General features: G+C 37.8%; 1 protein-coding gene across 2 annotated transcripts in view; it reads right to left on the bottom strand.

Moving 5' to 3' along the window:
* Positions 1–23,410, bottom strand: part of OCA2 (OCA2 melanosomal transmembrane protein) — a 207,306-nt gene that overhangs the window by 97,936 nt on the left and 85,960 nt on the right. For both annotated transcript variants that reach the window (XM_071803651.1, XM_071803652.1), the window contains 6 exons: positions 19,304–19,375; positions 18,357–18,422; positions 16,561–16,617; positions 15,445–15,569; positions 11,750–11,888; positions 2,004–2,136 (listed from right to left, as the gene is read on the bottom strand). In XM_071803651.1, coding sequence (XP_071659752.1) covers positions 2,004–2,136; positions 11,750–11,888; positions 15,445–15,569; positions 16,561–16,617; positions 18,357–18,422; positions 19,304–19,375 — 592 coding nt within the window. The remainder of the gene's footprint in view (positions 1–2,003; positions 2,137–11,749; positions 11,889–15,444; positions 15,570–16,560; positions 16,618–18,356; positions 18,423–19,303; positions 19,376–23,410) is intronic.

The raw sequence follows: 23,410 nt of genomic DNA, 5'->3' as shown, positions 1-23,410 counted from the left end.
AGGGGAAGTAATGTTCGACCAACCTCATAGCATTTTATGAAGACATAACGAGGTGGATAGGTGATGGCAGAGTGGTGGATGTGGTCTACCTTGACTTCAGTAAAGCATTTGACACAGTCTCCCACAGCATCCTTGCCGCTAAACTGAGGAAGTGTGGTCTGGATGATCAAGTAGTAAGGTGGACTGGGAACTGGCTGAAGGAAAGAAGCCAGAGGGTCGTGGTCAATGGGGCAGAGTCTAGTTGGAGGCCTGTATCTAGTGGAGTGCATCAAGGGTCAGTACTGGGACCGGTATTATTTAATATATTCATCAATTACGTGGATGATGGATTAGAGTGCACTGTCAACAAGTCTGCTGATGGCACCAAGCTGGAAGAAGTGACTGATATGCCAGAAGGCTGTGCTGCCATCCAGCAAGACCTGGACAGGCTGGAGAGCTGGGTGGGGAAAAATTACAAGGACAAGTGTAGAGTCTTGCACCTGGGCAGGAACAACCCCAGGTTCCAGTATAAGTTGGGGAACAACCTGTTAGAGGGCAGCGTAGGGGAAAGGGACCTGGGAGTCCTGGTGGACAGCAGGATGACCATGAGCCAGCACCGTGCCCTTGTGGCCAGGAAGGCCAATGGCATCCTGGGGTGTATTAGAAGGGGGGTGGTTAGTAGGTCGAGAGAGGTTCTCTTTCCCCTCTACTCTGCCCTGGTGAGACCACACCTGGAATATTGTGTCCAGTTCTGCGCGCCTCAGTTCAAGAAGGACAAGGAACTGCTGAAGAGAGTCCAGCACAGAACAATAAAGATGATTAAGGGAGTGGAGCATCTCCCTTATGAGGAAAGGCTGAGGGAGTTGGGTCTCTTTAGCTTGGAGAAGAGGAGGCTGAGTGGTGACCTCATTAATGTTTACAAATATATAAAGGGTGAGTGTGAGGAGGATGGAACCAGGGTCCTCTTGGTGACAACCAATGGTAAGACAAGGGTTAATGGGTACAAACTGGATTACAAGAAGTTCCACTTAAATTTGAGAAGAAACTTCTTCTCAGTGAGGGTGACAGAGCACTGGAACAGGCTGCCCAGGGGGGTTGTGGAGTCTCCTTCTCTGGAGACATTCAAAACCCACCTGGACACCTTCCCGTACAACCTCATCTAGGTGGTCCTGCTCCAGCAGGGGAATTGGACTAGATAATCTTTTGAGGTCCCTTCCAATCCCTAACATTCTGTGATTCTGTGATCTTCAACTAGACCAGGTTGCTCAGACCCCCATCCAGCCAGGCCTGGAATGTCTCCAGGGATGGGGCATCTACCACATCTTTGGGCAACTTGGGCCGGTGTTTTGCCACCCTCATTGTAAAAAACTTCTTCCTCATGTCTAACATTGTTCATATCTGTGGTACAAAGTATACCATTTAGTCTCTCAAGGCTCTCCATAGGCTGCCAGTTGACTAGAAATTATGCACTGTGGAAATGCAGGTTTGGAAGAGCCACAGAGACAAGCTGGAAAGAACTTGGAAAGTTCTTCTACTCTTGATGAAATATCCTTCAGTAACCACAGACCTGGAAAAGATTGCTGAAAAGATACAGGGGAAGAAAGCCAGCAGTGAGGAAAAGTATCGGTGTACTGTCAGAAGGGAAACCTGGTATATTTCTAAGGCTAGATTGTGAACTCAATACCTTGAATAAATGTTATCTGTTGTGATGCAGAACACTCTGGTATTCTAGCCTATGGCTATAAATGATGCAAAATATCCCTATAAATTTTGAAATATATTTAATAATTCATGTCAACACCTTAACCTTAGCACCAGAAAAACATCCATTTCTAAAAGTCAGAAAATGTCTCTGCTAGAAATAAAATCTAAATTCTTATTTAAAAAAAATATATATCATTCAGAGACTGAAAGGAGAGTTGGCACTTCCACTTGAGGACAATATTGGAGTAGGCACTATTCAGTTTCTATTTAGCACATATTCAGTGTAGTGATAATAAAAATGTTTTCATGCTCACACTCACCAACAATTTCACTTGGTTCCTTATTATAAAGTTTTTTGTTCCAGTAAAGAAGTCTGAGAAAAGGAAAGGAAACCAGAACAACAAGGCAGATACCAACAAACATATGTGCTGTGAAGGCTGCGAAATCCAATCCCTAGAAATAAAAATGAAAATCTAAATTAAAAATCAGTTATTTTCCCATATTACCTACAGGGAAAAGTATTCAACTATATGTATTTTAGCAACCAATAGTTAATATAAACTAATAAAATAAATTCCAAATATAGTTTATGCTATATTTCATCTATTTCTAGGAGATGAGCCACATCACAACTTAACTCAGAGAACTAAAAAATAGGATCATGAGTTATTCTGAAATACATCTAGTGTTTCTGACACAGATAGAAAAATAAAAACCAAACCGAGTCATTAACTTTCACTTTCATCACTTGAATCACTGTAAATTCATTTAAAATTACACTGAGTCACATAGTTAATTTTTAATGAGCAGGTTTTGTTTTAAACTGATAACAACATGGATTTTTATGACAATTCTATCTGAATGAAAATTTCATCTAAATCCACAAATATTCTTCTACAATAAGAACATGATATGTCAATAGTCTATTTATTTTTCTGCCTCCTTAATAAATGGACACATTTATTTACATTTTGCACAAAGAAAAACTTTAATGAATGTGTTCTCAAAAAGATTAGACAGAATATATTAAAAAACTACTGTTTTAAGCAATGAGAATGAATAGGGACAACCCACACTAAAACTTTGAAGTTAGCCGTGCTTTGAATAGGACTTTGGACTCCAGGGCCCCTTTCAACAGAATTATTCCGTGATTCCATATTACGCACACTGTAGTGGATCAGAGTTATCCTTTGGGCTGGGATTTTCTGAAATAGTCATGACCTGCCTTTCCAAACATAAGTTGTCTGTGAAGCTCTAAGGCCGATCACATCCAGCGACTCTGGTAGCAAGGAACTGTCTTATATTCACAGAGCAGAGGCTGTATGAACTGGTGAACCCAGCAGAGCAGCCCTCTCACATTTGGAAGAAATATTGGTCCAAGCCCTGGATAACTCGGGTTGTCCAAACTGAATTTTCAGAGCATTTACTGATTTCCCAGAAACTCTAGAAAGTCATGGGCTCTCCCTGTGTCTCTACAAGGATGACAGTGACTTGCCTTTTACCTAATACCTTTGTGCTACCTACGAACTTTCTGTAGTGCTAAGACAAAGTTTAGAAAGTTGTATTGCCTCCTACTGAAAGACTTTATATGGAAATACCCCAGCCAATACGTCTCCGGTTCAAAAAAGGAAAAGTTTCTCCATTGCATCACAGGGCACAAAAATAATACACAATACAAGAAATTCATTAAAGTCATAAAGAACTTTTGTAGCCAGATAAAGATACTCTTGCAAAAGATCCATAGTTTGCAGACAGTTAAACATCAAACATAAATATACAGACCTAGGATTAGAATTTGGTTCTATTAAAAATATATATTTCAGCTTCATGAGCTAAAGATACCACCCTTAGCTGCTATTTAATGGTAGATTCCTTACCTCTTCTACTCTCCAGCCACTAAAAGGTGAAATTCTATACCTGTTCATTCACTGACCTTTCATTATAACCCGGCTACTGCCATTTCTTTCATGAAAGTAGAAAGAAGACTCTTCAGGAACTGGAATAAGATTATTTTAAGAATTGGACAGAAAAACGTTATACCACAAAGGACAATAATATACCATCATTCAGTTTGCCTACATAACAGGTCAGCCAGTGAGATGTCTGACATTTCTACAGGAAAGACTTTACCAGTCAATTTTTATAAATGCTCAGAAAGATTGGCCTCTGGGTATCAAATGAGAGATTCAGAGTTACAGGAGAAATTCCTATGAATGATGAAATCAACATTCACAATTCTAGGAAAGTTACAAATAACAATTAAATATATATATATAATTGAAATTTTGCGAAGGCTCAATGTTTTTAAGACCTGCCCCCAAAGTATATAAATTACACATCCCCCATGTATATTTCCTTAATTGCAGCCATTTTAGATTGCATTTCTATATGGATTGTCTCTAAGATTGCAGCCAAAAAAAAAAAAATCGGAAGATTTCAGCCAGAAAAATCAGAATCCTTAAAAACAAGGTGAACTGGCCTTGATTTGGAAATTGCTCAGGTATTGACAATGTGCCATTAAAGAGCTCAGGAAGTATGCAAAATAAGTAATTCATTTTTTACTGTCTCTAAAAAGACCTGAGGAGAGATAGAAAGCTGAAAGCAATTAAGCTGCAAAAACCTTGATGCTACACCAGCATAATAACAATGTCAAAATCTGACTGGAAAACATTTTATCTTCTGAAAAACAAAAAGACTGGGAAACAGCTAGTTGAGGAGCAATAAAGTAATTAGAAGTCATCAGAATATACTCAACCTAGAATTACCAGGATCAGGAAAATCACTTTTGCATTCAACCTAGTCTTAAAAAGAGCAGTGGACATGAAGCTTTTCTTATGCTGGCAGCAATGTGCCCATGTCGTAAAGAAGGATGCCAGCTACCAGGCAGAGCATACCAGCAGAAAGTCTCTGCAGAGGTACTCAAGTATAAAGCTAATTGCTAATGCAGGAAATAAAATATATATATATATATATAAAAGAACCTAAAAAATCCTTGGAAACTCTCAAATTTAAATATGTGATGTCTCCATCATGCGTTAATGGGATTGAATTTAAGTGTATTATTGCAAACAAGCACAAAGATTTACAATGTCGCTTGCTTCTACCGTTTGAATATCACACCATTTCCAGAGCAAAACAATTGTTTTCTTACTGAAATGTCACAATGCAGAAGATTCTTGAATAAAAAATAAAGCATGAGAAATGTGCTGCCTGAAACTCACGAAACTAATTTCTCTATGAAAACTAAAATCACATCAACCTAGAAGGCAAACTAAAATACTGTGGTTAAGAAGGAGGTCTCAGGTTTGACTGATAGTTGAAAGGAATTTAAATAAGATGGACATCACAATGCTCTTAAAAAAAAAAAAAAATCAGCTTTAACACAGCTTCATGACGTAAGAACTGACATAGATGAGCCTTAGAAGTGATTTGAAGACATCAATACAAGAGAAAAAGATTGTTTACTAGATATTTTGGTATCCTATGCAGGAGCTCACCCAAACTTTTCAAAGAGTAGCTGGGCTGAGATTCAGGATTTTGCAAAACTTCTTTAATATCACCCTATTGATCTTCCTTAACTCTGAGATCCCTGGGGAAAAAGAAAATATGTTGCTCTGCTGCAACTGCAGAACAGCTTTCCAATTCAGCTGAAACAAATCGTTTTCTAACAGGGAGAATGCCTATTTCAGGTAAGAGCTTGCATGACAGTATTGTCTGTCACAGTGCAAGGCTGGGTTCAATTCTCATCCCTCACTCTTGGCTTTCTTTCCCATTTCCTTCACAAGAGACTGTGACTGAAAACGAATCCTGACCATCACTAGCCTTGGACAACTTGCATCGTGTTGTGATGAGGAGGCTGAGGACTATTAACTTCACTCCTTTTTATGGCTGGTATGAGAAAGGCTCAGGTGAAAAACAGTTCACTGCCCACCCTGATGCTTTAGGCTGGTTGCTTAGTGCCAGCCTCTCTGCATCACACAAAATATACTTTCAGGGAAGGAAAAGGCAAATTTCACACCAGACATTGTCAAGTAGCTCGTAGTCAACTGGCAGCCTCTGAAGAACTTTAAGAGACTAAAAGGCTTACTTTGTACCACAGATATAAACAATGCTAGACATGAGGAAAAATGTTTTTTGCAATGTTGAACACTGGTCCAGGTTGCCCAGAGAGGTGGTAGATACCCCATCCCTGGAGACATTCCAGGCCAGGCTGGATGGGGCTCTGAGCAACCTGATCTAGTTGAAGATGTCCCTGCTCATTGCAGGGGGTTGGACTAGGCAACCTTTGAAAATTCCTTCCTACCAAACGATTTTATGATTCTGTGATGCAGCAGAGGATACCAAGATGGTGATACAGTTACTTCATCACTTGTTCCTGGGCTCTTCCCCGCACCCTTGAAAGGGCATGGAACATCTCCACAGAGCCTACATTTGTACACTTTGTGGCTGTGGATAACACATTTTGTACCTCCTGAGTTCTCTGTACCGCTGGGGTCAGCATTCAGCATTGTAAAAACACATTAAAGTGCTCCACATGCCTGATGCATACAACAAAATGTCATTTTCATAAAGATTTTCTTTTTCCTGCACAATAGACTGAAATAGAATTGACATGCACAATAGGCAAGAAATACTTTTCTTCCAGGAGATTTCAATCCATCAGATAAATACAATGCATGCTTCAAATGTCCCTTACTTGAGGCTGTGCCGATTGTGTTATATTTCTTCTGCTCCCCAGTCGACAGAAAATCTAAAGATTTTGTTTTAGCAAGAAAACTGCCTAAAGGTTCCACTGCCTACCAATTCAGAGCTGAAACAGAGTGGGCATCTTTCCCTGGTTTATACATTTAAATGCAAAGTCTAATATATTAATTTCATATTAGGAGCAAGTATCATACTGTTTCCCTAAAATACTAAGTTTCTATCATCCTGATTGTCAATTTGTTTTTGCTTTTGGAGGTGTGAAATTAATTTCTAGTAATTCAGACCTTTCCAGAAGAAATCTGACATTTTAGAGCAAAGAGAAAGCAAAAATTATAGCTGGATGCAGCAGATCAGGGAGTAGAAAACACTGTCCTTCTAGCCAAAATGCCCTTTACTTAATATTTTAAAACTAATAAAACGAGGAAGAGCAAGGCTAATATATTATTTCTACATTGGTTTAAACATCCCTTCTAGCTAAGTGATCGAGATCTACATTGTCTCAGGGGTGACTGCTCATGACGTTGCTGAGCCAGAAATCACTGAAGGTTTAGCACAGTTACATGAAGATAATACTTATCTGAGACACAGGCAAACATCCTTTTTTGTCTTGCAATATATTCTTTAATGATTACTTCATGCAGAGTTGGGAAAAAATCTGAAATTAGCCATAAACCCATAAATTTTATTTCATATTCCTTACCTAGGATTTAATTTTTTCTTCAGAAAAAGAATCAATGAAATATTGACAGAAAAGGTAGGAGTTCTACAAATTGATTAAAAGTTTCTACAAGCTTGTATCCAGCAAACTCAACAAAAATAGCCTAGTAAACTATGGGAATCCATTTCACAGTCTTCCCATGCTTGAAATACCTTTATAGATATATACACAGGATTTTCTCTCTTCCATTTTTCAGAATTGTCTACTTTCATTCATAAAATTTTGGTAACACAATTTTTCATGAAATATAATCAACTAAATATCACATCATGTTAAATTTCAGCACGAAGGTTGGAAGTCTCTGAAAGGCAGAAGAGCAGAACCTGATGGCTACCCATTTTCCAGGGAATTCCTTTTAAATGGCAGAAATAAGTGGATGCTGAAACCCTAAGATCCTCAGCAAACATCAGATTAACAGTACAACCTTTATCACATGCTAACAAACACAGTAAATAATCCAGTGGCCAGCACACACTAAAACTTCCTTTGCTCTTCTCATTTCCTCTTTTAGGCAGATTGAAGCTCAATACACTCTTGCACGCTATGTTCACACCATTGTTTTGCTCTGGAGACCTACTCACCATCCATTCCCTAAAGAACTTGTAATCACAGCCTAAGCTTAGAGCACAGGCAACGTCTGATTTCAAAGTCATGACTGTAGATACCTGTGACATTCCCAAATATAGTGGACTTAATATTCAAAATTTCGGAAAGCAACAACCTATTTTGAATATGTTCACACCCAATCATGCTTATAAAAATTGCGTTCCCAAAGTCTGAAGCACATATCTCTTCACCACGAAAATATAATTTTTCTAACAATGGCCTGTACTCTGAAGGTAGTAAAAAAATTTTAAAAGTTTTGTATTCACTGAATGAGTTTTCCATTTGTTCTTAAAGAAAACTCTTATTTTCCTTCCCTAAAAGCACAACATAAATACTATTTTGTGAAACTTCTTCCAAGTCCAAGAACAAGCAAGAGCACAACAAATTTTCCTCTCCTATTATGCAAATGTTCCACTGGTTCCAGGCATGATGGTAGGGAATATGTCAGTATTATAAATTAACCACTCCTACGAAGAAAAAATCCTTTTGGCATCAATTTGTATCTCACGACAAATAATCAGACTTATCCCTACATTTTAATGAGTAAACTGTAACAAAAGATCTTATTTATTCAAGCACACTTTGAATAAAGTATTCTTAATATGACATGAGTTTTCCCCAGAAGCTAGGGAGAAAAATCTCTCCAGCACTACAGTAAACAAAGACTAAAGCATTTCCAACACTATAACCCAATAACAACACCCAAAGTAACAAGGCTGTACTTCATTTTGTGTTGATTTAAAAACCAAGGTTTCTTAAGAATGTGTAAACTTCGATAATAACTTACTAGGCTGCTTTTAGAGGTTGATGCACAACAGTAAGACTTTGGGAGGATTGGTAAAATTCTCCTCTTGATCGCACCTAACAGAAAAAACAATCACCTGCATAGTGCCATACGCTATTCAGCCTCCTACAGGGGCAGCTGTCCAAGTACTTCTGTATTTACTATGCAAAAATAACACTGAAAAGGAAGTGCAAGGGGATGGAAAGGGGGATTTCAATGACCACATCAAGGATAAAAATTCTCTAGAATGGGAAACACATTACCATAATGCTAAAAAGAGGCAAAACCCAGGTATTTTCTGTAAGAAAGCATCATAACAGATACTATTAAAAATACTGCATGAAGTGCTGGTTCCGCTTTTACTTCACTTTTACTGCTTAAACACTTTAGAAAAATAACAACTTTTTCTTGATACAATCATAGCAGAGATGTCATGCATTTTAGAGGCAGATTTAGGGTTGAACATAAAACCCTTCCTCACATCAGCATTTACTAGATGATGTTTCAGAAACAAGACAAGAGTGTCTATGTTTCTTCTTCTCCTGGAGTAGACAGACAAAATTAGGAATCATGCTATCAGTTAAACAGCACAGAGTGTAAGAGGCCAGATGGTCCCGTTCTCAGTCTTGGCTTTATCCAGTTACTCCCGTCAGTGGTCTCCCAGGAAAATCTTTAGAGGGGGTGAGCCCTAAGCAGTGAGGACCTAAGCCAGTCCATGTCATTCAGTCTCAGAGCCAAGGATAGGCCTTTGACCCTCTTTTATTTATAAATAGAGGTATAACATTTGAGAATATAGGAAAGAAGTAGAAGCCCCTTGATCCTGTGTTGAATCTGATATATTTTCTTACATCCTCGTTTCTGTGGTGCAACAGAGATCTGAAAACAATCAAGAGTGAAAACATCTGGAAAGTTTTTCTGCTTGTTTCAAACACAGAATTCACTAAAATGTCACATTTGCTAGGATATTTATATAATACATCTGAGTCCTCCTAAAATTATCAATATCTCATTCAAGAGAAACGTAAAATTGTTCCCCTTCAATGTGATTGCTTAATTGCTTCCCATGTTTATAGCCACTTCTGAAGGGTCTACAGAGACTATGAGTTTCTGAGAATTTAGGAAAATCACCTGCATGGCAGGTGATAATTATTCTCTTTTAGAAAATATGGTTTAAATAGTTGCACAGATTTCACATTTAAGACTGTAAAATTTAGCTAACAAATTCTCAACCAGGAATTTTACAGAGTCTCAAAACTAATTACAGCACGTTTCAAATATTTGGAAGGTAAACATTCAATTTATTAAATACTATGACCTTTCAAAGACATTTTCCAACCTGGAAAGTCCTTAATTAATTTGAGTGTATTCAGTTAATTAGAAGGCATTCTTTTTTGGTAAAGAAATAGAAACATAACTGACTCCAAATGAAAACTAGAATCTTATACTACTATTCTCTAACCCCACTTGTGCAGGTATTTTCACACTAGCCCACACACTACATTGAATTATTTTAAATTTATTTATTTTGGGGGTTTACAACAACTGGACGAAACAGAAAACACATGCCTGGTGTCCTGACAAGACTTGCCTGTTACATTACTGCCCTTCCCATCTTGATGCTTGGTGGTGGTGGTGGTGCAGGGGCAGGAGAGCAGAGGTGCCCGGGCCCGGGAGAGGCTGCCCCCTCCATCCAGAGCAGACTGCTCCCTGCTGCCCACAGCACTTCAGAGATGGGTGACACACCAAGAAAATACCAGTGTTGTCCCAAAAACAGGGTTCTTTACCCAGTGCACATACAAAATTTAGCACACAGAGATGAGATACTGTTTTATTACAGGGTTGTGCAAGTGTGGATACTGGAATAAAGCCAACATGCCAGCAAGAAAAGTAGAAGGCATTAATTATATACAAAATTCTATCACTACAGTCAAATCCTAAAGAGCCAATTGGTTACACGTTTGTATATTGCATTATATAATCCTTTTAGCATATAATGAGCAACATTCAGCTAAAGGACACTTCATCCAACAGTCTTGAGATATGTGTTAAAACAAGACTCAACTAATTGTACAGGCTTCAAAATGTCTAAAGCTGCAAGGTCAGTAGTGTCTGTAGTTCATGATTAGGGGTTTTGCAAGTCACTCTTTGTTATATGAGCAGACTGACCTAAAACATATCTTTAGGTCAGCAATTGCAGACAGGATTCATTCTTTTAAGTGATGACAACACCAGGGAGCACAGTGGCAGAGGCAGAAGCAGGACTTGATGCCTTCCTGCTCAGGGGTGGCAGGGACAGCTAGAAGCACAGAAAACTCACACAACCAGCTCCATGCAGAGGCTGAAGGCTGCAAATGTGAACACCTGCCAGAAGTGGCTCTGTCCTCCACAGAACAGAGAGAGCCATGTGGGTGGGTGGAGATGGTGGAACCAGGACGGTGCTGCTAGCAGGAGTCCTGTAGTCCCACGCAGCACCAGCCACCATAGCCTCCCCTTCCCGTTGGCACTGGTCACCCAGCAAAATGACACAATTTTATCTATAAATAGGAGAGCCAAGTGCTGGAAGTTAAAATCTGTCACTGCAGCCCAGGGACACCACAGCGTTGGCAGGAGGTGGGAGGCAGCTGTGGTCTGTGCTGCATGGGAGGAGACCTCCTCTCCTCTGAGCCCCACATCCCCTTGGGCTGCAGCTGAAGGACAAAGTCTCTGCCTGTAGTGGAGATTTGCGTGACATGGGTCTGCAGGGGCAAAGCAGACCCTCACGTTGTGGGGGTTTGTGTACAGACAACTATTTCTGGTTTGAAATTTCTGAAAAGGAATTAAATTGTCTCAATAGATTCAGCTTTTGAGAGAAAGCCTATTCTGAAACATCAAAAAAATAACAAAACGAAACAAAAAATCTTGGATTTTTATCTTCATTTTCATATTTCTTTTTTTTCCCAAGTTGTTGCACTCCATTGTTTGGCTTCTTTCTTCTCTTTTCCACTGACAAGTACACCCTCCTACCACACACAAAAAAAAATAAATAAAAAGGGAAGCTGGTATTCTCAGCACATATCAAAATGTCTATTCTTCATTGTAATTTTCTCCCCAAAACATCACTCTGTTCTGTCTGGTCATCCTACTAAGAAAGGAATAGCATAGCAGAAGTGGACTGTATTCTGTCTATACGACTGTTTAGAGGAATAGAAGGTTCAACACTGCATAAGTCAACAGGTGTACTTAAATTTAGTAGTCAAACATCTTGCAATACATACCTTCTTCCTCAGCTCCTCCTTTGAAACAATAATCACATTTGGAGGATCCCCAACAGCTGTGGCAGCCCCCCCAATATTTGTGAAGATTACTTCTGCAATCAGGACATGCCTAGGATCAAGATTAAGAACTTCGCAGAGCCTGCGGCATAAAGAAAATGAAATTAACCTCTTATTCTATGACTAAATTACTTTAAATCTTAAAAATAGTCATTCCGCTGAAAAATTACAGGTTTTAAACATTCATAATCGTGTGCGTATATTGTTAAAGTTTAAATTGTGCTAAATTATATGTGCTACAGAAATTATAGCAATATAAATGAAAAAAAAGGGTTTTTACATTTATAATGCAATAATTAATGGTAACAAAATTTATGCATTCAAAAAAGTATTTCATTAAAAGTAATCAACTATTAAAAGAGTTGGACTACACAGAAAATATATTTTCAAATTTTCGGCATCATACAACTTTTTAAACCACAGTGCCCAGCTTACACTGACCTATGGAAAACTATACTGGGCAGCTGCAGGCTCTGCACTCACCATCAGTTATTAACTTTCATGAGGTAAGCAGTGGTAGAGAATTGCACAGGCAACCTATAAGCCATGAATGATCCGTTAGAGACCTCAGCTTTCAGCCTAAGTTCACCCAGCTTATTCTGTTGCTATTTTTCCCCTTCTCTAAAAGCTCAATCATGATTATTTCTATTTGTAATGCAAAAAGAGTAGAAAATACATATTCTTCATTATTTAAAAAAATCTCAAAATATTTTAGCAGTTAAAAAATATGTAATCCTTCTTTAGTAAGATGCTTTTTTAATAATTAAAATTCTTCTTTAATAAGAACCATCTTAAGTACTCTGGCAAATTCTGGGATTGACTCAGTATCCTCATGATCCATTTCAACTCAGAGCCCACTTACACACAGTAAGCTTCACACAGACTACTTCAACTAGCACAAATTACATTTACTCACAGATCTGCACAATCCACTAATTTCTGAAGGACACATTTGACTTTAAACTTGGGCTGTGTTATTAAAGGCTGAAAGTTAAGGTCACACCTAAGCACTTGGAAATAAGGAACGACTCCTTTTCTGTTCATGGCTTATCAAAATGTTGCTCTGGTGTGTCAGGATGGAATCCACATTGAAATTATTGTTTGCTTTACCCAATATAGGGTGGGAAGAAGAGTGGGTAACAAGAATGCTTTCTTAGGGCTGCTTTCACTGTAGTGCTGTCACATGTTTCCCTGTAGAAGAGCTGAGCTTTACTGTTCAGTCTAAATGTGTATTATTAAAACCTATATTTCAAAGAGGAAAGAGTGTATTGCACAGAAGCTCAACTTGATAGACTTATGCTGTCACCAAGAGTGTCAATTTAAATCTCAAAAAAACCCACTGTAAGGTGACACATAGATCAACACTTAAAAACTCCAAAACAAAATAAGTGTGCAAAAATACACTATTTCCCCAACAGTATAAAATTATGCTATTGAAGAGTACTTTCTTGTACTGCAGGCCCAATTGTACCAATTGTGGTACAAGACCAAAATCATACTTGTAATTTTACCTCTATCACTTCTTGATTTCTGAATGTTTCAAAATATAACCTCATTTATATTTAACTTTTCCTAGTGATTCTTTCTCTTTGATGGGCCTAGTGATAGCCTGAAGAAAGAACATATGCCAAGAAAGGCCAAGCCTAAAGTATAAAACCATCAGAATGTGTTAGCTATTATATACGGTAGGATCAAACTTCTTCAGTTTACTTACCCTAGTTACACAATTTCCCACGTGAACAACCATTAGCCTTTTCCATTTCCCAGTAAAAAGTAACTTGAAATTACACTATAGCTATACACTATATACACTATAGGGAGTAGTTATTATTTTTTTTATCAACTTACAATGGAGTGAAATAAGGATCATGTTTTATGTCTTATTAACAGAAATATAAAGCCTTATGTTCATAGAGTCAGTAGGATTTTCTGCAAGCCTTATCTCCATGGCAATGACAGCACGGCACAATCTAGTGAAGCTGTAGACAAGGGCTGAAGACAATGGCAGTAAGATAAAAACAAAAAATGACCCCTAGTATGAAGCTTTTGGAAACAGGCAATTATTTAGTTTTACTAAGCAAGATAATTTTTTATTTTAGCTTTGATATTGATTCAAATACAAATACAAATGTTGTTTCCTGCATACTGAATTTCCCCTTCTTCAGTGCAATTCATTTAGTATAAAACTAAAGTACTTAGTATACATTTAGTATAAAACTCCAGCACTTAAAGGGTGGCTACAAAGACAGAGACTGCCCCTTCAGAAGGAGCCACACGGAAAAGACAAGGGGCATGAGTACAAGTTGCACTGGGAAAGATTTTACCTCAACATCAGAAAAAAAAAAAAAAAATATGGTGAAAACAATCAGTGGAACCACCTCTCCATCACTGGGGGTTTTCAAGATGCAACTGAACAGTGTGCTACATTATCTCATCCAGGCTGCCTTTCCCATGAAATGTTGGACCAGATCATCTTTCAAGGTGCTTTCCAATTTGGGCTGTTCTATGATTCTTTGAAAATCGAGTAAATGCTACAGTAGCTCTGCCTGTGAAGAGTAGTTCATGATGCACTGATGTCTGGATTTCAATCTATTCCAAATTATAGTAAATTCAAATTATTCTCTTACACAGCTAAAGAAAAGTTGATGCTTAATAGTTCCAGTGATTTTTATTGCTAGAAGTGAAATTATTGATTGGAGCCAGGCAAAGTGATCTCTTTAAAATATAATCTGACAGAAGACAAATGGAGCTTTCATTCATCGACTGTTTCCCAATCTAGAATAAATTCCACTTGCAAAATTGGGTTTTACTGCTTTACACTACATTTTAAAGAGGAAGCATATCTTAACAGAATTTTGTGTGCTTTAATGTGATGATGACTGCAAATATTGCATCACTCAGGATTGTTTTAAAAACACACTAGGTCTTTCAGAAACTGAACTGGATTAACCAGATTTTCCTGGTCAGGCACAGGTTAAGTTTGGGTCAAACAGTAATTTATTATCACATATTGATTAAGTGTAGTTGCAAATCATGTGTTATTAATTTACAGATATATGAAGTAATTAACATCTCTGTTCTCTATTAAAAGTTCCAAATATCTAATCTCGAATTGTGGAATTAGCCAGTGGCTGCATCAATGTCATGATCACCATCAGAGTCTCATATTCCAAAACAAAGCTTTTAGTTGAAATCTGGGGAGTTTTTTAATTTATTTGTCACTAGTATTAGAAGGGATAACAACTTCACTAAAACATAAATTACCATCTAAAATTGTATGTCTACATTAGCCAGTAAGTGACAACACAGCTTTAATTAAAAATTTCTCTCTGCTTACAGGAAAAAAAAAATCATTTGGTGCAATATGCTATTGCAGTTCAGATATGTAGACAAACCAGAACAGTCAGCTGCCAAGTCAGTACAACAGGCTTCAGATATGTGCTCACTATTAACATAAAACGGAAAAGGCAACACATCCCTTTGAAAATGTTTGTTCTTTACTCTGCTACAATAAGAGTATTTGAAGTTTTGATTTCCATTTAGATATCAAAAGAACTCCAAACAAGCACTTTGCACACATGTCTGCTACTAATTGCTGGCCATAAAACACCAAATCCAAACCCATAACAGTAAAGTACCTTATGGTTACTGGAGTAAAGAGCAGCATAGTGGTAACATTGTCCAGAAACGCAGAAAGAATTGCAGCAATGAGGCACAGAAGTGTAATCATGGCCCACACCCTGCCTCTAGAGAATCGATAAGCCTAATAAAATCAAACAGATAGAAACAAAATTAAGAGAATGATCACTCCATCTTAATTTCAGAACGACAGACAAAACAGCTTCATCAAAGATGAGGCAAAAGTGATCTCAGAGCATTTACTACTTCATGCATCTCCAACAGCACCCTCTCCAACACTAATTAACTTAGCGAGGAAATACTTTGTGGAAGCAGGCAAACATTTATATCATGCAGAGGAAGAAACAAGTCTGAAGAGACAACGTGCTCCATCACCAGGCATGAAGAGGGACTGTGGCAGATGCAGGGCTGAGCACCCACCTTCTGCCTGTCCCCTGGTGGGCTGAGGCACTTCAGACTTCCCACCCCCTCCACATACTGGGACACCTTCCCCATCCTCAGAGCAGCACGGAGGCGGCTGCATGGTCTGGGCATCTATGCAGACAGGGGTTGTGTCCACTTGTGTTTTTTTCAGGGGTTCTGTGCTCAACGCAGTCCTCCTTGTCACTTCTGTTTTCTTTCTTTCTACCCTTTTTAAAAATATTAAGCTTCGCTAATGCTTTGCAACCAATCCATCAGAATTACCCTTTTCATGTAATCTTTGGTTTTGCTACTGTGCAAAGTTCTGTGGTCGTTTAGCATGTCTAATTGTAAAGCTAATGATCATTTCCATACTTCCTCTCTTCCACTGTCAGGCATAAATACGGATTTCAGTTATAGAGGAACTGCAGTCCTGGGGAATTCAGTGAAATAACTCAGCTTTATATTGTCCATGTATCTATGTACTCTGCTGGGGCCTTTGCCTTTCTCCTGTAGAAAAAGAATTGCCTTAAAGACTTCCTTTCATCCCTAAGAGACTTCTCAAAATTACAAGTTGACAACTCACCTTTCTAATATGATATGTACACACTGCCCTAATAAAGGTTCTTCAAAGAAAGTGCTTGGTGTAACAGATCTGATCAAATACTAAATTGATTAATATAGTAACAGGTAAGAGTACCACAAAAAAAACCTACCTTTACTGCACAGTAGTCAAAGAATCCAGTCTCTGAAAATATAGCCACCAAAATCATCTACCAAAAGATGAAGAAAAAGATAATATCTTGCAACTGAATTATTACATAAAACCAAAGCAATGTAGTTTGTGATCCTGGCAAAAGTCCTTTTTAACTGACTGTGCTGGTTTGACTGAAAATGAGTTAAAAACTTAGAAACCTTCCTTTTCCATAGCTAGTATGGTCATTGTCTGGATTTAGTTTGAGAACAAGAAGGTAACACACAGGGACATAGTTAATTTTTTTAAATACTGGTCTAAGAGCCTCTGAGCTCTGCCCACAGGTGTGAGGCAGCCAGGAAGAGGAGCATAGATGGGGAAGACTTTAACTGACATGCAGACTGATCAGTAAGAATATTCCATCCCATTAACATCATGCTTCATATCTAAGAAGAGTTGGGATCTTCCAGTTAGCCCTCTCTGGACAGGGATGAAGACGTGTTCTAGTTCAGCCTTTTGCCATTCTGCCATTTTGCAAAGGCCTCTGGGCCTTTCTGCCTTTGCCTCTCTTTTCTCTCTGCAGGATCGACTGTTTGAGACCAGGGTGCTACTGCCTGGAACTGGCTGCTCGGTGTGGATGGAGTTCGTGAGGAATTGCATTGACTATCTTTTATTTTATATTTTACTTTCCTTTATATATATATTAGTAGTAGTAGTGTATTAGTGTTATTTTTAAAAAATTTTATTAAACTGTGTTTATCTCAATCCACAAGTTTCTCCCTTCTCTTTTGATTCTCTCCTTTATTTGGGAGTGAGTGAACAGCTATCCTGGTTATATTGCTAGCTCAGGTTAAACCATGACATTGACGAAGTCCGGAGAATCTGATCACCTTCTTATTAGGATATTCATTATAGCTGCCAAATATCTCTTGTTAATGCATCATATGGTGAAATTTAGTCCTCAACATGAACAGTCTATAAATGTCATACTAGTCTGGTTGAATTTTATCTGTAGTGACTAAGGGCATATCATACATTAAGTACTCAATGTATTTCCCTTATGTCATTAATCAAGAAAAGCCAATAAGTGTACTTGTTTTCTGCAGTAATGCTCTACAGAATGCAAAAGACAGCAGTTACAATAATTACTTGCACTTTCCCACGTTTCTGAGAGGTTTCCTGTCCTTCTGTCTTTGTTCCCAACAGATATTTTTTGGCTTTCTTTTTCTGTGGGGAAGGGATTGAGCAGGGAGCAGTGTCAGGAAATAAGAAAAGCTCAGAATGGCAACTATTTGTTATTTTGTCTCTTGTATTGTATATTTTGTGTTAGAGTTTAACAGCACTTGAACAACTCTACCATAAATAGCTCTGGGCAAAGTGATTACAACAATATATTATTATAATCTAATCAGATATTTCTCCTCCATTTCTGGTTTGCTTTTTTTTTTGCTCCAAACATAGCACTAAGAAAATCACTTTTCCAACAGAGTGTGTATGAGGAAGGTTTTGAGTAAACAAAATTAACAAGATAAATGAGAGTGATAATACTTGGCACTTAAGCAGGTCTCTCAATTTATAGACCTCAAGGATATTTTTACTATGTTATTAACACAATTTTACAAACAAAAAAAAATAGAAAAGGATCAACATTTTCCAAAGGCTCCTTCAGAGGTCTGATCATCTTCCTTTTTGATAAATCCCTTAAGGCCCACATTTTCATCATATTATGTCTCACTAAAGTACAACTAACAGGGAAGCATCTCTGTATTGAATGTAATTGTTTCAGCACATTTAGAGCGAAAGATACATTTTAGTTACCATTCCAAACAGCAACGCCAGTGTCTCATAATCAATCCACTCCACCACTTTGACCATACTTGGCCTCTGCAATCAAAAAATACAATTACCAGTGAATGCCACGAAACACCCAATTTGTGATTAGCTATGAAATATAAACTCTGCTTAATTGAAGAACCATTTAAATAAGCTATGATGGAAATTAATGCATTCCTACAAGGTACACAAAAAGGACTCTCTATTATTGCCATTATTACTATTATTATTACTACTTTTGTTATGATTGTTACTAATTTAAAGTACAGCCAGCATCCTAAGCAGGTCATTATCGAAAACCTACATTAGGCTATTGGTTTCTCTAGTTGTTCCTTACATAGCTCTACAGAAATAAAAGATAACTGAATTATATGGTACACTTCAGTTTCCCTTTTGGTAAGAGAAGAAAAGCATGCTGCTTAACCTGTGAACAAACCAGAGGGAATTTAAAGGAACATAGAAATGATGTGGTGAGCAGTTATGAGAAAAATTGAGTAAATCAATCAGAGGTTTCACTAAATAACAACCAAGAGTAAGCAGAGGACGGAAACAAAAGGATTGGATGGTGTAAGCATGAGGTGTAATTAGTTAGGATAGTATAAGGCAATGTATTTCCATTTAGGTTTGCCTGGTAACCTAACATTACTGAAAATAACAGTGTTAAAGTAACTCTGAATTAAGCTGAAAATGGTTGTACTCAGCTTCCTGCAAATCAGAACAAAACAGCATCTACTGATTTTTTTTCTCCTCTTCTTGTCTATAGCCTAGGCAGACTTGTTTTCCCCAAGATCCTTCCCCTTCCCAAAATCTGCTCTAGCATCTCTCTCTTACGAAACACTTCTGTGTCATGTGCCCAACACAACAGTGCAAACACTGAAACTTATGGTATCATACCCAAAACCAAAGTGAGCCCTTACAGTTTGTCAACTTACCTCCCCAACAGCAGCTAAGGTGGCTAAAGCTGCCAAAGAGCCCAGCATCGCTGCAAGGGTCCTGTGAACAACCTGCAACAAAGGGCAAGACTTTACCAGAGACACCTTCAGACATCTTACTATTAAAAAGGAGAGAAAAGGATAAATATTATTGTAACTGGTTCTTTTCTTTGGTTGGTTGGTTTGTTTTTTAACTTATTCCATCCCACCTCCCTTCAGAAAGACCTGACCAGAGAATGACTGGTTACTCTAACTCACTACAGGATTTCTTATTAGGAAAAAATAATAAAAAAAAAATTTAAAAAGCTATACCTGTGGGAAACCCTACTAGTGAGTCTCAGCTCTGATCTCAAGGCAGAGATGGGACTTGGACACTACATTCTCATATCAGCCAGTTGGTGACCCAAGAAGGAAAGAAATTAATCTTTCCTAACTTAAGGATCAAAACGCCCAGTCCTTTCACAGCCCATGGGAAGAAGACGAGGGCCCAGGAGGTGATCCACCTCATTCTTAATAGGTGCTTGTTCTTTTCTAATGTCTACAAAGCAATTCCCAAGCAAATAGCTCAGCCCTGGGCAGATAAATCCTACAGAGATATACCAGACTTCAAGTTTCCAGGTCCAGATTGTGGTCTGTGGCAGAAAAGCATCCAATAAGCCTGCTCACCTGTTTTCTGTCTCTACACACACAGAGTTTTCTTCCTTCATAAAGTGCTTTTTTTACATCAGTGTTTTCTCTGCAAAGTGTTTTGACTTCAAGAAAGCCATGTACATTAGGTAGAATCTGCTGGACACCTTTGCCACAGTCTCCTCAGTTCCTCAAAAGCTGCTTTCACCCACATATAGACTAACCTCACCTTGAACAGTGCTTCTCCCCCATTTCTAATGTTTCTTTATCATACAAGCAATGCATCTGAAAACAGGATCCAAACCTCTGACCACAACACATTCATTTAATACTGTAACAATTACAACAGGATATGGACGGTTGTTCATGTCTATGTATCTAATGAATAAATTGCAGTTCAGATTCTCAAGGATAAAGTATAAAAGCAAGCATGACCTGAAAATATGCTTTTTCTTCAAAGTGCTTATTTGTAGTTATTCAATCCACCATATCTGGAAGATCACAGATTGTGTAAAATAACTCAGTTAAAGTAAGAAGCTGATTAATGAAAATCACACCAAAAAAGACTGAATCTAATTAACTGCATTTACTATTAATGTGTTTAAATATTGTTCAGACAAAAGTGAGAATTATTTCTGAGAAAGAAATAAGACAGTCTAGAAATATTTCATTTACTGCTAATTTCATAAGAAATATTTTGCTGATACAAAACAATAGGATGTGAACATCTAAAGGCGCAATCACCTGCCTGTAAAGCAAAAGACAAAAGGAAAGATTTGGTTGTGGTTTTTTTCCTCAAATATGAAATTTTAACAGTAATGCTAAACAACTAAGCAATTTATCAAATTACTAGAAAAATAAATATATAAATGACTAATTTAGGAGGCAAAAGAAAAATCTGTCTTGTTCTATGTTTTTCTTCAAAATGCACTGCGGTACAACCTATTCATAGTGACAAAGCAGGAGATCAGACCAAGGTTTTTATGTCCTAATGACCCATGAAGTGCATAGCACAGCTTACAGCTTCCACCAACTCCCACAGAAATGTGTGTGATAAGTCACGGTTTCACCTTTGATTACCAGTTTCAGAGCATTGATACGAACACACATGTATGGCCCTTCTGATTCTACAAAGACAGGAGAGATCTGATAACGTTCATCAGTTCTTGTGGCTGATGCAGTAACCAGGTCTTACAGCTCCCTCCAATAAAAAACACGAAAGAAAGATGTTGGTTAGGGGAGGAGACAGCTTCTTACCAGGGCAAAATAAATTCAAGGGGAAGCTTCTGGGGAATCCTCAGTTGTCCTCAGACTGGAAGCTTTCTCCTCACCTAATCACCACCCAGGTTAGACAGCTCTTTTGCAGTTCTCAGAAAGATACCATGGGTTTTCTGAGATTTGATTTGGTTTAGATATTTTGTATACTACCACACAAACACTTCCGCTGTCTTCATTGTATACTTAAGTGCATGCATTGGGTTGACTGCATTTTCTATTTCCAAGAGTTTGCTGTCACCTATGGGTGAAAATTGCTTTGATTTCTGCAGAAAGATGGGGGGAAATGCAGTACAAATGGAGTCATCTGTCAGTTCCTTCATACTGGTGATTTTTCAAGAAGGATATGCAAAAGTATATCCTGGAGAATGAAAAAAAGACTATTCAGGTACAAGGCTCTATTATAAAACGCTTGTCAAATGTACGACTCTTCATTACAGCAAACTAACCAGTTGAAGTTATACAGTAACCTGAAGCCTAGAAAACACACTTCTGTAAACTTTGAGGCATGTAAATATTCAAAAGTTGAGATTGGTGGAAATTTAAGAAATAATGGATTACTCTTTAATTTTCTTTTCATGTTAAGCAAATCCTAAACAAATAATGTATTTGTAAAAGCATTTTTTAAAGTTTACAAATGGAGACATTAAGAGATACAGGTTGTAAGCTGTGACACTCTGTGAACCACAGTTCCTACATTTGGAGGGCATTATATTAGGCAAAATTCCATTATTTTTCTTTTGGAAAATAGTATAGACCTGGTACAAACCCTTTTGAAGTCTGGAAGGAGGATGAATATCATTTCAGGAAGAATCTCAGAGTGGATCCATAAATAAAAGCTCAGGTACAGAATTTAAAGAGCTCAGAAATAAATTACCACTGATATTTAACCACAGGAAAGCCGAGAGATTTGATGGACTTCTGAATCTAAACACATCTTGAAAGATGAAGTGAGAAATTATCTGTATTTATTTGATCCTTCTCATGCTTGAGAAAACGCATACTTTTGTGCACTCTCTTGTAAGCAAAGGCAATTACGCTGAAAGAACCCTGATTGACAATGAGTTTCTCTTTCAAATAAGAATTGCCTATAAGATCACAAATTTGGACTGGCTGCATCAGCCTGACTGGGTACAGTTTTCATTTTACAAGCTAGGAATGAAAGCAGAAGGAAATGACGGGCTAAAAGTTCCTTCAGTAACAAGAGCCGCTGAACGCGTGTACAAGACTCAACATAATGTGTCCTCATCAAAGACAGTGAAATAGTTGATACCTTTTGTGGATCTTATTACAGTACCTACATTTTCCTCTCTATTACATCTCTCTTTTTCAAAATCTATATCCCAGCACTGATGACCTCTTGCCTGGACCACTGTTCAACTACACGGTACTTGTTCCTTTGACAAAAACCATCACTAAAATTTTTTCCATCCAGCACGTCTCTTAATAGCCTTGCACATAAGTACCTCTTCACATACTGCCATACTCTCTAGTCCTTCTTATGTTGTCAAAGCCACATGCCAAAGTGACCTTATTTTTTCTTGCTATTTCTTCCATCTCACAATTGGATCCTCACATTTCAATGTAAAAGGTAATTGTTATAAAATTTCCTTGCATCATTTCCCTGAAAGGTTTCTTAAAAAAAAAAAAAAAAAGCAATGGCCACTGAGACAAAAAGAGGCAGAAAAAACAAGGAAGATACAAAGCTTTTAGGCTACACATCTTCATGCTAGAGCTCACCATCCCACAACTCAACTACAAACCTTTCAGTCTCTTCATGGAAGGGGCATTTTCAACATCAACATCACATTTATTTTTTTCTGAAGAATGTACTGAAGTGCTGACTTAATGAAATAACAAAGGATGGTGCTTGCCTTTTACAAAGGAAGAGTTATCCCGATACAAACTGTCTCTGAAAACAACACAGCCCAGATTTCACTCTTTACAATGCACAACTCAGTCATGGAGCTCACTGAGACAGGATATGACCAGGCTGAAAGTCAAAAAGATTTCAAAAAAGGGAATGGATATTCACAGGATTTTGTAAAAGTATTGAAAATACCCAAAGTTGTAATAATGGAGGTTATCAAAAATAACATCAATAACGTAGGTGTTGGTGATAGCAACATCATAGATTCATGTTATATGGTCAAATCAGAAAAGGAAAATATTAGAAAAACCTTCTATAGCAATTTTGTTTCATAG

Source organism: Patagioenas fasciata, chromosome 1, assembly GCF_037038585.1.
Source record: "Patagioenas fasciata isolate bPatFas1 chromosome 1, bPatFas1.hap1, whole genome shotgun sequence".
In the NCBI taxonomy this organism is placed as follows: Eukaryota; Metazoa; Chordata; class Aves; order Columbiformes; family Columbidae; genus Patagioenas; species Patagioenas fasciata.
This window is presented reverse-complemented; position numbering and strand designations above follow the sequence as displayed.